The sequence below is a fragment of the Dreissena polymorpha genome, chromosome 1 (assembly GCF_020536995.1).
Source record: "Dreissena polymorpha isolate Duluth1 chromosome 1, UMN_Dpol_1.0, whole genome shotgun sequence".
NCBI lineage: Eukaryota > Metazoa > Mollusca > Bivalvia > Myida > Dreissenidae > Dreissena > Dreissena polymorpha.
Window position 1 is genome coordinate 20859448 of NC_068355.1, and position 16595 is coordinate 20876042.

Here is a 16595-nt window from a genome sequence, read left to right on the forward strand (position 1 = left end):
TCCTGAAAATCAGCCTAGAATTTTGGGGCCAGAGTCAAAAGAGTTTTAATTATTCATTAAATTTTGTTTCCTTTGTAAACAATATGCAAAAGATCAATAATTTGTGTTTTAAATGATTTTTTGTGACAAGAACGCTTTAAATAACAAAAAAAAAACTCTTGATTTATATCAATATCACAAGTTTTCTTGAGGGCCTAAATCCTGAATTCAGGAATAATCCTGAAAATTGACACCTCTGAAGAAGACAGATTGTTGTATACATACACTGAACGTTGATGTTGAAGTCAAAGGAGGACATGCCCTCTGCGTTGATTGCCACAATTGTGAACTGCCCAGCGTCGTCCTTTGAGATCGCAGATATTGTTAGCACACCGCCTTCCAGGGAAAAACTCCCTGCATGAAAATATGGATGCAATTGTTATTGATCATCTGAGCAACAGTCTAAATGGTATTGTTATTAATAATCATATAATTTTGAATGGAAGCATGGAAATGTCCTTAAATTTTTCACCATTGAATTGTGTCCCTCCCCTTTACCCCTCCCCTTTACCAATGTCCTCCTGATTGACAATGGTTGTCCTCTACTTACCAATGTCCTCTTAATCAATGATGGTGTCCCTTCCCCTTGCCAATGTCCCCCTAATTGATGAAGGTGTCCCTTCCCCTTGCCAATCTCCACCTAATTGACAAAAGTTGTCCCTCCCCTTTATCATTGTCCTCCTGACTGATGATGTTGTCTCCTCCTTACCAATGCCCCCCTAATTGATGATGTTGTCCCCTCCTTACCAATGTCCCCCTAATTGATGATGTTGTCTCCTTACAAATGTTCCCCTAATTGATGATGTTGTCCCCTCCTTACCAATGCCCCCCTAATTGATGATGTTGTCCCCTCTTACCAATGTCCCCCTAATTGATGATGTTGTCCCCTCTTACCAATGTCCCCCTAATTGATGATGTTGTCTCCTCCTTACCAATGTCCCCCCTAATTGATGATGTTGTCTCCTCCTTACCAATGTCCCCCTAATTGATGATGTTGTCCCCTCCTTACCAATGCCCCCCTAATTGATGATGTTGTCCCCTCTTACCAATGTCCCTCTAATTGATGATGTTGGCCCCTCTAACCAATGTCCCCCTAATTGATGATGTTGTCTCCTCCTTACCAATGTCCCCCTAATTGATGATGTTGTCCCCTCTTACCAATGTCCCTCTAATTGATGATGTTGTCTCCTCCTTACCAATGTCCCCCTAATTGATAATGTTGTCCCCTCCTTACAAATTTCCCCCCTAATTGATGATGTTGTCCCCTCCTTACCAATGCCCCCTAATTGATGATGTTGTCCCCTCCTTACCAATGTCCCCCTAATTGATGATGTTGTCCCCTCCTTACCAATGTCCCCCTAATTGATGATGTTGTCCCCTCCTTACCAATGTCCCCCTAATTGATGATGTTTCCCCCTCCTTACAAATGTTCCCCTGATTGATGTCCCCTGGTTGATGATGGTTGACCCCCCCCCCCCCCCCCTTACCAATGTTCCCCTGATTGATGATTGTTGCCCCCCCCCCCTACCAATGTCCCCCTGATTGACGATGTTGTCCAATCCTTACCAATGTCCCCTACATGACAATGGTGTCCCCCTGATTGATGATGGTTGTCCCCTCCTTACCAATGTCCCCCTTATTGCTGATGGTTGTCCCTCCTTACCAATGTCTCCCTGAATGATGATGGTTTTCCCCCCTTACCAATGTCCCCCTGATTGACGATCGTTGTCCCTCGTTTCAGCTGATAGGTGCTGTTGGAGGGGTTTGCTGTGGCTGACAGGTCCACCACCCTGCTCTCTCCGGCGTTGATCACTATACTGGCCTCCTTGCCGCGAAACTCAGGCTTGACTGGCAACAGATATTATAAGAATAAGTAATCCATTGAAAAATATTTAGCATCTAATTATTTAAGACATTGAGAAATGTTAAATAATCACAAAAATGGAAAAAAAATAAAACAATATAGAATGAAAGGAAATATTTATACCCAACAATAATTTACAAAGATAAGGGTGATACTTGCATTATCTGACTGGGAATAAAAGTATAAGATAAACAAAAGTGGTCAACATTGACGATTATTATATTACAAGTTCCCAAGAGACAAAAAAATAAAGATTTAAAATCATACTTATGTGTCAATGACATTAAATGAAATAATGATAAAGCAAAAAGCTGGTAAATCCAACATACATCTAACATTCAACGTGATGGCATCATGGACGGATTCCTGGATAGCAAGGTTAGATGCACGGCAACCATAGGCTGTATCGTGATCGGCAGATGTTGGCGTGAATTCTAAAACATTTTTTGTAGACTTCCCGCCAAACTCTGCGTCTGTGTGACCCAGATTGGTTCCAGTCATCTGCCTGTTGTTGTGCATCCATGTGATGACAGCGGGTGGGTTGCTGGTCCTAGAGATGCATGTTAGATGAAGCTGCTGACCGGCCCGCGCTATCAAAGGCTCGCTAGTGATGTTCACAGACGTTGGGGAAACTGGAGTGTATGAATGACAATGAATTAACACTCCACTTTTAGACATCAAAATCAGAGTCTACAACTAAATATCATTTATATTTTATTGTGTGTCTTCCAATGCAACTTACTCAATTCAATCTTTAACCCTTTGCAGCTGGGAAATTTGTCGTCTGCTAAAATGTCATCTGCTGAATTTCTAAAATTAGCAGTTTCTTTGATTTTTTTCAAAGAATACTATCAGAATAGCAAACAGTTTGGATCCTGATGAGATGCCACATTCTGTGGGGTCTCATCTGGATCCAAACTGTTTGCAAAGGCCCTCAAAATTCGGTTCCAGCACTGAAAGAGCTAATACTTTTTTAAAACTAGCAGTTACGAAATGTTTGTGGAAATATTTTTTATATCCGTGCACCAATTAACCAAGTTTCAATAGAAAGGCATAAGCAAACAATCTGAATGAAGAAGAAATGCAAGTAAATTATATTTCTGTTAACTACTTTAAAATATAATGACTAGATTGTTGTAAAAATGTGGAAGAAGGCATTTACAGACTCAAAGGCTTACAAGTTCAGTATGACAAAGAATGAATGAAATAAAATCCAAGCAAAAAGCATCTTAGAAACTGCTATATTGATTTGTTAAAAACTCTAACCACCCTTATTATTTATTGTGTAAGCATTCAATTAACCCATTATTCCTAGCGTCTAGAAAAAAGGCCTTGGCAAACAGCAAAGACCCAGATGAGACGCTGCATGGTGTGGTGTCTCATCAGGGTCTGCGCTGTTTGCTTTAAGGAATTTCTGTAAGAAATATTCTAAATTTAAAAATAAATACACTAGATATCCCTAATTTTGGAAATAAATTGATCCACTTTAGAAGGATGGGTGAGTCCACTAAGCATAAATGGGTTAATGTTAAAGCATTCAAAAAGCCATAGAAGCCTCCTCACAGTGGACTGAGACTTTTCTCAGGGCCTCCAGGGGTGTTTCTGTGGCCCTGTTGGACGCCAGGCACTTGTAGATGGCGTTGTTGTCGTCAGGCTTGGTCAGTATGGAGACCTCCAGGGACGGAATGTTGCCCGCAGTCATGTTTCGAACCTCCGTCATATCCACATCACCTGGAATCCAAATATATAATGATGTCTCAATTATTTTTCAAAATATATTTGTATTATAGTCAGTGGTCAAAATTAGCACAGATTATCTTTGTAAATTTATTTGCATCTTGTTCAATTTTGGTTTTACCGAGTGAGTCTTGTAAAAAGTAGGTTATGATATCTTAGTAAGCTTGCAGGTACCCCCATCCATGTTTCCCATTTATTTTTTTTCCACATGAGAGGCAAGATGGTTGTCCGTCCCCTCCCAGCAGTGAACCAGTCCATGTTACACCATACCTTCCAGCCCCCCTCCCCCAATCCAAATATCCGAGCATCCATGTTTGCCCCCACCTTTCTTCCAAACGAGGGTAGCAAGAGGGCTGCCCAACAGCCCCCCCCCCCCCCAGCAGCGAACCAGTCCATGTTACACCATACCTTCCAGCCCCCCTCCCACCATCCAAATATCCAAGCATCCATGTTTGCCCCCACCTTTCTTCCAAACGAGGGTTTTCTCAACATCCCCCCCCAGCAGTGAACCAGTCCATGTAACACCATACCTTCCAGCCCCCCCTCCCCCATCCAAATATCCGAGCATCCATGTTTGCCCCTACCTTTCTTCCACACGAGGGTAGCCGGAGGGTTGCCTCTGAGTGCTGTGCACCTCATTTTCAGGACGTTGCCCGCCTTCACTGCCTCCCCCTCATTGTAGCCTGTGATCATTGGGGGCTCTGGAGGATCTGAAACATGACACATCTCAGTTTATATACTTTTTAAAAAGTAATTTTAGATCCATGTTTTTATTAATCATTATTGTTGCACTTCTACTAAAAAAGCATAGTCAATTTACATTTAGATTATAATATAGGACATAATACTAAATTTAAGAATAAACTTTTTTTCTTTTTCTTTTCATAAACATTCATGCCTAATGTATTTTTTAATTTATCCTGATTGTCAAATCAGGATATATCAGTTGTCAAAGTTCTAGTTCAAAATCTAATATTGCTAATGTCTAAGACTTAATCAAATAAATTTGTCAAAGATGAAAAAAGATGTTTAAACACTTAAATTCTTGTTTTTCAAATATGGCGCTATTTTAATAACAAACAATCTTACAGAGGACGCCAACAGTGGCAGTATCGGCCACAGTCACCCCGAGCTCATGATTAGTAGCCGAGCACGTGTAAATGGCGTTGGTCTGCTGCCCGGTCAGCGTGATGTCGATGTCTGATATGGTGATGAACCCCCCGTCAGGGGATGCCTCTGTGCGGGACCGACTGTTTGCTGCACCGACACCCTGTGGTATCCATGTGATGACTGCCGCAGGGTTGCTGTTGGAGGTCGTACAGGTCAAGGTCAGGGTCTCACCCGCCTTCGCTTCTCGCGTTCCTGTGATTGAGGCTTTTGTGGGCGCAACTGTTCAATGAGAGTAAACCAATAGGTAACAAGACATAGTCAACCTGAGAGATTTTAAACAGAGCTTGGCAATAGCACCTGGGCGGAAGTGTTTACTTATTTTTATTTTTTTTAAGGGACATGGTAGTTGGTTGTTTGGAAAATGAAAATAAGACTCTAGATGTTTAGGTCCAAAATTTTGGAAATTTGTATATAGGTTTCAGGGATAATATGCCTATATTTTTGGAGCCTGCTATAGTTGATTTCTGATTATTATTGCCTCTGTAAATGTTAAAAACAAAAGATGTGCTGAAAATGTACTGTTTGCAAAAATGCTGAGCAACTGACAGATGCACAGAAATATTAAATGAATTTCTTTTATGACCCAAAATATTTAGTCTTGTCATTTTTATTTACTATTACCACAAAGACATTTTCAATGTTATTTTCAATTCCATTACTGAGAGATGTACCCAAACAGCTTTTGATTTACATTCAAGGTGAATAAACAAGATAACGGCCAATAAAGCCAATAAGCAGGACTAACAAATACAGACATGGTATTGATTGAAAAACACAATAAACACTTCTGTCTGCAATCCTTCTAAGAATTTCTTTGCAAATTCATCTTGTATCACCACACATCTAGATTAAATTGCACAAAGGTCATTCAACACACTTACTTTCCCTATATTTATTACCAGAGTCCCTTCAGACTGAATTCAAATTCATAAATGACAGGACAATCAAAGGAATCACACAAGCATATTGTCGCATACAAATACAATTATTACAGAATGTTAATACCTTCAATATTAAAATATGAATATATAGAAAAGTCTCATCACCGTTACCAAGAATTTCATAACTGGTCAGCAAAGAATGCTAGGGATTTCAACAGGTGAATTTAATATTATGCAAGTCTTTTGTTGTTACGTGCAACAAAAGAATGTAAATTTGTCATATTTTGTGCTCATCTATGAGAAAACCCTGCTCTAATTCAAGTGCATCTTTTGCAATTTTATTGAATGAGTTAATATGAAACAACCAAAAACAACTAAAAATGTAGACGTAATATAACTTTTTAATTGCAAACCAGTATTTTATGCTGTAAAAGAAACTCGCAGAGTAGTGCAATTTCTTTTTCCTCACTATTATCTGAAATTTCTCTTCACAAGTACTAATGTCATGAAACATGAGAATGTTTGGTTCATTTGTAACAGTGAATGTTTGGATGCGTATGCCTATAAATGTTAAATGTGCATGCTTCAATAAATGTAGTTATTTAAGCCAATTATTTTAAAATAATATATATATTTTTTTACATATCTCTAAAAGAAATTTAATTCTTTGGAATGCTGGTAATAATTTCTCATTAACTTATGTTTTCAATCTTTTCTGATTCCAATAACTTGTTTAATAATCTTCAATAAAATGACAATTTCTGATTACCCACAGACCTGTGTGCCAAATCCCATACCATCCATTTCTTTCCCTAAAACAAGAAATACAGATTTCTTGACTGATTTACGGGGGATTAGGACCAGGGGCATTTCTTTATCAAAACATCTCCAGCAGCGTGTTTGCTTAATCCAGACTGACCAAAGCAATTCACTGACGGAAGTTATGTCAAATACATCAATTCCAGAAAAAATAACGCAGCAACAAGACATGTGTGTCCTCACATGGGATTCATTGGGAAATTAATATATGTCGGTCTGTAAGTTAATATTGCATGGCAAGTTAGTTTATGGGGTCTGGTCCGTGTCAGTGGTTGGTGAATGACAACTGTTTAACTTCTGACAATTCTGATAATGTTTTCATCCAGCAATCTTTTTTTTTGTAAAATTTTAATGAAAAATTGTCAATTATATCAATTTGGTATTAAACAAAAACAAGAGATGTGTTTTTGAGAAACACAATGCCCCCTACTGCGCCGCTTTAAAATAAAATTTCTATTCATCATTTGGCAGGTATAGATCCCCCATTTAAAGCTTATTACTTCCCTTGGATTTTGTCCAATCAAACCGAGGGGGGGGGGGGGGGGGGTAGACAGTCAAAAAAGTCAGACATCACTGACAACCGAGGCCTGTGGTTTATCAAAGAGATCAAAGCCAGAGTTCATCATGTATCTATGGACATAATTTTTTTTCTTTTTCATAATTCCACAGGAATGTAATGAACCCTACCATTCACAAATTAGTACAGGAAAGAAATGATATTTATATCATTTAAAAAAAATGTTGACAAATCAATCATTTGAGTTATAAATAATCAAACAAAAAAATTTGAACAGTAACTGTGAAAAGAACTTAAATTCTTGGTAAGAAAATATATAATCTGAGATTTATAATTATATAAATTACCTCCCTTGAAAAATAATTGTCTCTAACAAATCTCTCTTTTTAGTAGCCTTATAATTAAAAGCCACTACCGTGACTGTAGATTCACCACTCAAAATGTGCAGCTCCATGAGATACACATGCATGCAAAATATCAAGTTGCTATGTTCAATATTGAATAATTATCTCCATTTAAAGCTTATTACTTCCCTTGGATTTGTATTTTTGACCTTAGACCTTGAAGGATGACCTTGACCTTTTACCACGATGTGTTTGTCAGAAACACAATGCCGCCTACTGCGCCGCTTTTATTTATTTAACAAAAATATATAATTTGGCAGGTCAGATAATTATGTCCATTTAAAGCTTATTACTTCCCTTGGATTTTTTTTTCGACCACTTGACCTAGTTTTTGTCCCAGCATGACCCATATTCCTACTTGACCTAGATATTGTCTAGATACAACTTCTAACCAAGTTTTGTAAAGATCGGATGAAAAACATTTGAATTAGAGAGCGGACACGAAAAGTGTGACAGACGGACAGTGCGAAAACTATATACCCCCTTTTCTTCTAAAGGGGGCATAATTATGCTTACAATATTTTACTTTAAATTATCCATTTAACAGGTAAGAGCTGTCTGATATTGATATAAAAAAATTATCATAATTTTGAGATTATAACTCAAGCAGGAAAGAAAGGTCCAATAATTGTACATAAATCTGAGAACATATTATGGTTTCCTCCAACAATTCGCTCACTAACAAGAGCAGCAGCACTTCTCGTTATTTCTCCCCACCCACTGGGGTGAAAGGTAGAACTTTGTTATAACTGTTATAACTACTGTCACATGACATATCGCAACAATAGGGCACTGTGGCTTCATTATAAAGATTTCTTCTGTTGAAAAGAGCCTGGCCATTCAATAAGATAATAAAAAGATATTTCACCAGATTTTAATAAAGCAATGTTAGGAAAACACTACCCCATACCGGGCCTGGCGGTAATGTTTTTTAGGGACAATAACCTTTTTTCTAACTTGACTGAGATATCACTGATACAAATTTTCAGAGTAAGATTCATGATGATTGGGTAAATTATGTGCCTTCTCAAGTGTTCAAACGGTCTGTCTACAACAATATAAGGAAATTTGCCCCACCATCTGGTGGTCATGTTTTTTGGTCCGACTTGATCCATTTTTTAACTTGGCCAATATATAATTAGAAATAATGTCCTGATCAAATTTCATGAAATTAATACCAAAACAAACAAATAAACTCGAATTTTCCCGTTTCACAATCGCCATATAAGGTAAACAGCCCTGTTGAATTTTCAAAAGGTTTTGCAAACGCCACATAATGAAAACTGCCCTACCTCCTGATGACCAAGGACAAGACAAGAACCATTTTTAAACTCGGCTTCATTATTAACATAAACCAAATCTTTTCAGCAATTTTCATAATGACTGTGACTTCTGAAATACACTGTCAAATTAATGTAAATTGGCTTTTCAAAGAAAAACAGTTTCATTATGATTGGGCAAAAAATGTAATGAACTAGTTTCTGACCCCACATGACCCAGTTTTGAACCTGGCCAAGATTGTATTTTTACAAATGTTCGGAAAAAGTTTCATGAAGATTGACCAATAAATGTGGCATTCTGGGTCAATGTATTCAACTGAAAACAAACAAAAATGATAACAAAAGCTCACATTGAGAACATAACAAAAGTAAGTATGTGTATTTCCTTTTAAAACAAACAACAAATGTGTTTGTCAGAAACACAATGCCCCTTATTGCGCCTCTTTGAAGCCATATATTTGACCTTGAAGAATGACCTTGACCTTTCACCACTCAAAATGTGCAGCTCCATGAGATACACATGCATGCCAAATATCAAGATTCTATCTTCAATATTGCAAAAGTTTAATCAAGGTTAAAGTTTTTGGACACACACATACAATGATTGAATGAATGAATGAATGAATGAATGACAGACAGACAGGCCAAAAACAATATACCCCTGATAATTCGATCCAGGTGCATAAACAATGTCTAAACTCTAAGTACTCACAGTGTACTATGATTGTTTGTGTGACAGATAAGGGTTTGGCAGCGTTGACCAGGTTCCATGCCTCACATCGATACTCGGCATTGTTGTCCGTCTTTTGTGCGGTGAGTATCAACTCATTGTACGCCTTCTCAGGGGTTGAGTGGTACAGGTAGTCCACCTATGACAGAACACAGAAGGGGGAGTTTAACTTAATACTTCAAAATAATAATGATGTAAGTGGACATTGATGTTTCAGTGAGACTTAACTCCTTATATAACAGTTTTCTTTCTCTTACTAAGACAAGTTTTTCCAAATATATCAGATATCACAAATAATAATCACAACAAAATTGTACAAAAGTTTATTGTATAAACAATACATAATTTCAATGTTTTCTTAGAATTATACTTTATTTCACCAACAAACAACAACTCATTTCACCAATGTAATCACTGTGATTTACAAGGTTGTGTAACACAGTCTGTTCATTACCTGGGCACTTCCCTTGTACCATGCGACCTGGGCAGTAGGGTTGCCTCCAATGGACTCGCAGGTCATGGCAACAGTGTCCCCCACCCGGACCACTTGTCCTACCTTATAACCTTGAATGACCGGCGGATCTGGGGGGTCTGAAGCGGCACAAGAACTATTTTAATTTTTAAAATAAGTATTTTTTCTCGGTTGCATGAGAATTTTTTTCTATGTCTTGTAGGCTTTCCCCGAAAGTAAGTGACCATCCTTGGATATTATCTCCCTTTATTGCAAATATGTAAGACACAAGTTTCAAATTCCCAAATTTTAGAGATTGTTACAACGCAATACTTTATCCATGATTCCAAAATTAGGCTTGCCATTAGCAGTTCTTTCTGTTCTGTAGTGGTTACTACTGTATGCATACACATAATGGTAATCTTTTGTTTATTATATATTAATAATATTAATTAAATTTGTTCTGGATTAACAAAATTAGCTTATACAAAAAACATAAGTGTAAGTGTCATTATATTAATTGTATATAAGATAAACACATCTAAATTGTAAGGCATGATTTGCAAGTTTTGTTTTTTTCCTAAGTAGAGAAAACAGAGTAAAGTTTCAATCAGTATTTTCTATGGATACGGACGCCAAAGACAATTCTTGTGGATAGGGACGCCAAAGACAATTCATGCCGTGATAATAACCCACAGTTAATCAGGCCTTTTCCTGAAGATATCTGAAAACAGGAATATAGTTATTGGCGTACATTTGGTTTCATTTTCTCTCAGATTCTCATATTTGCGGGTTAATTCTCTGTGCATGGAAGCACAGGGCAGGATGACTGAGGCATAAAAGGCATCGGCCTGGATTTGTTATTTCTGTTTATTGATTCATGGGCTATGGCATGATTTTATTATCACCAATAGCAACACATTAGCCCTCTCATGACAGCCCTACTTTGACAGTTTGGCACAAAAATCTTGAGTCATTTGAGTCATTAGCCAAACTTGGGGCATACATCACAAATGTCTGCATTTAATTACTTAAACAAGGTAATACAACATAAAAACATGTGTCCATAGGGCTCAGATGTCCCGACATTCCACTTTTGTAAAATAAAACACTTGTGTATAAAACAAGCCATTTAAGGCCCAATTGACTTTTGACCTTTAAGAGTGACCCTGACCTTTGAGTTAATGAGACAGGTGATATACAAGACAGCCAGTCTCCACATGGTCGCCATTTATGGTGCCTAATCTTAAAATTGCATGATGAATGAGGAAGTTACAGCTTGTACAAGCTGTTTATGGTCAAATTTGAGAACTTTTGAGACTACTATCACAAATTATATCATTAATCTTTTAAGTATTGTTACAATTAGCAAAGCATGTTGTATATAATTGCTTTAATATCTTTTCTTCTTAAACAATAAACATTCCATTACTTAATGCCCGTCAATAAACTGCTCTTCTACATTAAATCAAGATAATGTACCTTCTCCAGAATGAAGCAGCATTTTTTCGAAGCTAAATACCTTTATTAGACAGTTTGTAAATTCAAACAACTATTACTTTGACCACCTTTTAATAAATGCATTATTGAGGAAAGTAAAATCAACATACTAGAAGCCCCTTATCAGTTCGTATCACGAAAGGACTGGATGATAAATCATCATTCTCATGATTCATAAATAATAGCCAAATTTTTATTGTTATCAGAGAGAACACAATGAAAGCCTAAAAATAAAGTGATTTACTGGCAAGGGGCTGATATAGATAATTGGTTGCTTTTAACGGACACAGAAAGCTTTTACTGAACATGAACAAACATCGCCAAATCATGTTTTGCATCTCTTCCCGCCCCATTTCACCACTTTCCATTGGACCGACAGATCTCTATCACAAGGTATGTAACAATTACGGGTACATTGTTACTACATTATTATAGTTGTAATTGGATATAACAACTGATATACATTCACATAACATAAAAAATAACGTTCATAACAGTGTTAATTTTGTTATAAAGAATCAATCTTTAATGGCAAACAATATTACTGCCTCGCTTTGAAGTGGGTAAGTGTAGGTGGTTAAAATAGCATGAAAATTATTATGAATATTTTGTAAGGAGGTGTAAATTATATTGACAAACTTGGTTATGCTCTAAGTTTACAAATGTAATAGTATTATTTTGCATCACTTACGGAATATATTTATGACCTATACCCAGAAAATATAGAATTTTAGCATCAATTTAATCCAAACAGAGGGGAAAAAATGTAATTTTGGTGATAAGACTTGCATACAACAGTAAATTGCAAATCTAATATAACAAGGGCTGTTTGTAAAACATGCATGCCCCCCATATGGGCTGTCAGTTGTAGTGGCAGCCATTGTGTGAATACGTTTTTTGTCACTGTGACCTTGACCTTTGACCTAGTGACCTGAAAATCAATAGGGGTTATCTGCCAGTCATGATCAATGTACCAATGAAGTTTCATGATCCTGGGCCTAATTATTCTTGAGTTATCATCCGGAAACCATTTTACTGTTTCGAGTCATCTGCCAGTCATGATCAATGTACCTATGAAGTTTCATGATCCTAGGCCTAAGCATTCTTGAGTTATCATCCAGAAACCATCTGGTGGACGGACCGACCAAGGGACGGACTGACATGTGCAAAACAATATACCCCCTCTTCTTCGAAGGGGCACTGAAATTATTAGTACTATTTGAAAACTCTTTAATTCTAGACTAATAATCAATATTATTAAACATCAAAAAGTAAAACAATTAATTCATTTATTGGGAATTATGGGACTGGATTTAGGGAAATTTTGAAAATATGACCCAATAAGAGCTATAAAATCAGCCTGGCCCTTTATCAGAGCTATACAGATGTGGTAAGGGGTACTTAGACCAGTGATTGATCTGTAGAATCAGTACTTGTCGTTTCAGGTAGTGATCAATTAACAATAACTAGATTGCGAGAGAACTCATATAATAGTATTCAACAAGTCACACACGCACCATCATTGATTACACCACAATAAAATGTTCCCAACTTCAAACGCTCATGACTATAAAGAAGCCTTTTGGATACAAAAATATCTTAAACCTAAACATTGACCACAATTATACTGGTGAGAATACGTTAAATATTTGATTCTTTCTTTTTATCTTATTAAAAATCTCAGTTGAATTATTTTCATTACTTACACAGCACACTGATGACCACTGTAGTCCTCAAGGGCCCATTTATGAGAGCGTTGTTGTAGGCCTGGCACGTCACGTTCACGTTGTTATCGTTAGGGTACGTAGGTCTCAAGGTCAACACACTTGTAGCATCCTCACGCTTGTCCCCACTGATAGGCGCTGCCGTGTACACGACACCCTCCGTTATCTCGTCGCTGTTGCGAAACCACTTGATTACAGCTGCTGGTTTACCCCTGTTTGATTTGCATGTGAGCTGTAGGACAGGCTCTGTGTGCTTCACCTCAACGCGACTCCCACTGGCGTAGTTTTCAATCTCGGGCGCAGTTGGAGGGACTGTTAACCAAATGAGAACTCGTCAAGCAGGCATCAAGTCATGTTTATAGAGTCAATATATTATTTACAAATTTCTGATGAAGACAATTTAATATTTCCAATGAAAGTCTTACTTATTCCTATTGAAAAGCAAACAAGTGTTTGCAATTGTAAAGAGAAAAAAAATAGTCAAAAGCTTTACAATGCAATTGTTCAAAGGAATACTCTTAATTTGCACTGTGATGTGAGCCTTATACAAGAGTTATCACTTGTATGGAGCTCAGGTAAAATAAAAGCCAAATAACTGTTACCCAACACTGTAAGGTGAGCTTTACACAAGAGAGGTATTTCTTACCCATCACGGTAAAGTGAGCCTTAAACTAGTCTTACCCAGCACTGTAAGGTGAGTCAAATACCAGATGGATAACTCTTACCTAGCACTGTAAGGTGAGCTTTACACAAGAGAGTTAACTCTTACACATCACTGTAAAAAGAGCCTTAAACTCTTGCCCATCACTGTAAAGTGAGCCTAAAACTCTTACCCAGCACTGTAAGGTGAGCCATATACAAAAGATATAACTCTTACCCAGTACTGTAAAGTTAGCCAAATACAAGATAGATAACGCTTAACTAGCACTGTTAGATGAGCCAAATACAAGAGAGATAACTCTTACCTGACACTGTAAAATGAGCCATAATCAAGAGAGATAACTCTTACGAAGCACTGTAAGGTGAGCCAACTACAAGAGAGATAACTCTTACCAAGCGCAGTAAGGTGAGCTTTATATAAAAGAGATAACTCTTACCCACACTGTAAGGTGAGCCATATACAAGAAAGATAACTCTTACCAAGCACAGTACAGTGAGCCTTATATAAAAGAGATAACTCTTACCAAGAACTGTAAGATGAGCCATATACAAGAGAGATAACTCTTACCAAGCACTGTAAGGTGAGCCAACTACAAGAGAAATAACTCTTACCAAGCACAGTAAGGTGAGCCTTATATGAAAGAGATATAAAAGAGATAACTCTTACCCAGAACTGTAAGGTGAGCCATATACAAGAGAGATAACTCTAACCAAGCGCAGTAAGGTGAGCCCTATATGAAAGAGATAACTCTTACCCAGAACTGTAAGGTGAGCCCTATATGAAAGAGATAACTCTTACCCAGAACTGTAAGGTGAGCCATATACAAGAGTGATAACTCTTACCAAGCACAGTAAGGTGAGCCCTATATGAAAGAGATAACTCTTACCCAGAACTGTAAGGCGAGCCATATACAAGAGAGATAACTCTTACCCAGGACTGTAAGGTGAGCCTTTGCCATGAGGGGAGGGTCACCGTCAGCTGGTCCCACCTGACAGTGGAAGTCATCATCGTCACTAAGATCTGTGTTCACAATCTGGAGGTTAAACTCCGTACGGTCATCACCTATCACGCTGTAACGACCTCCAAAGCCGGGTATCTGACGAGCAAATCCTGAAAACAATAAGAAAACTGTGTGTCATGTTATAGAATCAAGTTGTGGTGTGACCTAACCATGACATACATTTGAAGGTCTACTAATATACCCCCCACCACCACCCACCACCAACTTGCAGCTAAGTTGTGTAAATATTTTAATTTTTAAAGTGATTTGTTTAAGTCACACTGTATAAATAAGTTTCTGAACCTTTCCTCCCAGGTAACAGTCACTATTCAGCAGACCGCTAATATATCACAGAATTCTTTAGAAATTGAGCTAACACAATGGTCTGAGTACTAACTTGCTGACCATGTGATGGACTAGTGGGAAACAATATAGCCCTATTACCAAGTGGATCATACCACTAATCTACTGGCCATTTCATACACTTTTGTTCAATAAATACTATAGACTTTTGTTCAATAAATACTATAGACTTTTGTTCAATAAATACTATAGACTTTTGTTCAATAAATACTATAGAAATATTATAAAATATACAACTAGAGCTATATAAATATGTAATAATTTATATCAAGGTGAAATCATGTTGAATGTGGTCAAAATTTGTCTTTACATTTTGCATCGATTTTACATACATGTAACACTTCAACTCTGCATAGAAATGGCATGTCTTAAACCAATTGTTACAACTAAACTACTTTTTGTACCATGGACCCTTCAGGAAAAACACAAGATAATAGGTCTGGACACATCAAATAAGGTCTTGATGTTACAGGAGAATATTGGTTCCTCAAGTGTACAGACAATTTGCCATGCGGTTATAGTCTATGGACAAAGTCCTCAGCGATCAGCCCAAAAGTTTGTATTAGTCTTAATCAAAGCACTGAAACATCTTTTACAGAAACAAGTACATTTTGTTCCTTGGATAGCGTAACTCCTAACAAGATCAAATTCTGATTAATATAGTATGGCTTCAACAAAAGTGTGGACTACTTTTCTTCAACAGGATATTCCTTGTTAATGGCAACTTTTTCTCCAACACGGTGCCACTATGAATCTTAAGCAAATACTTCTTATTTAACTGGTTTATTATGTATTTGTGACAATTATCAGGTCTATTTACAAGACAAACAAGACAAATATAGACATTCATTGTTGTTTTTAAACATGGTGTCTCATTGCCCAAACAATTGGAGCAGCCATTATAAATTTGTGATGAAGTTAGTTGCCTTTTTGTTTTAACATGTGATAATAGATTTAATGAATTTCACACACAAATATATAGTTTATATGAAGCAGTATACTTGATTTTGAATTTTAATGAAATCTTTACTTAAAAAGGCCTTTAAAGGTACAGTTTTGCACAGACTTCCCTGGGCGCATGACTTCTTAATATTCATGTCTCAAACACCAATTTTTAGTCTCGGATTCCCCCCACCCTAAAGCCCATTATAGGATCCACTTTCAGCAGACAGATTTGTCAAGTTGGAACCATAATCAACATCTCGTCCAACAAACACATTACATTTGAAGATTAGATCGCCTGAACTTTCAAGAATTTTCACACACAAATATATAGTTTATATGAAGCAATATACTTGATTTTGAATTTTAATGAAATCTTTACTTAAAAAGGCCTTTTAAGTTACAGTTTTGCACATACTTCCCTGGGCGCATGACTTCTTAATATTCATGTCTCTAACACCAATTTTTAGTCTCGGATTCCCCCCACCCTAAAGCCCATTATAGGATCCACTT

At 37.1% G+C, this 16595-nt stretch overlaps 1 protein-coding gene across 38 annotated transcripts in view; it reads right to left on the reverse strand.

The window, feature by feature from the left end:
• Positions 1–16595, reverse strand: part of LOC127873643 (nephrin-like) — a 169757-nt gene that overhangs the window by 43652 nt on the left and 109510 nt on the right. For all 38 annotated transcript variants that reach the window (XM_052417622.1, XM_052417631.1, XM_052417612.1 and 35 more), the window contains 10 exons: positions 14708–14887; positions 13099–13428; positions 9896–10032; positions 9424–9580; positions 4730–5029; positions 4225–4350; positions 3467–3634; positions 2233–2535; positions 1741–1887; positions 265–393 (listed from right to left, as the gene is read on the reverse strand). In XM_052417622.1, coding sequence (XP_052273582.1) covers positions 265–393; positions 1741–1887; positions 2233–2535; positions 3467–3634; positions 4225–4350; positions 4730–5029; positions 9424–9580; positions 9896–10032; positions 13099–13428; positions 14708–14887 — 1977 coding nt within the window. The remainder of the gene's footprint in view (positions 1–264; positions 394–1740; positions 1888–2232; positions 2536–3466; positions 3635–4224; positions 4351–4729; positions 5030–9423; positions 9581–9895; positions 10033–13098; positions 13429–14707; positions 14888–16595) is intronic.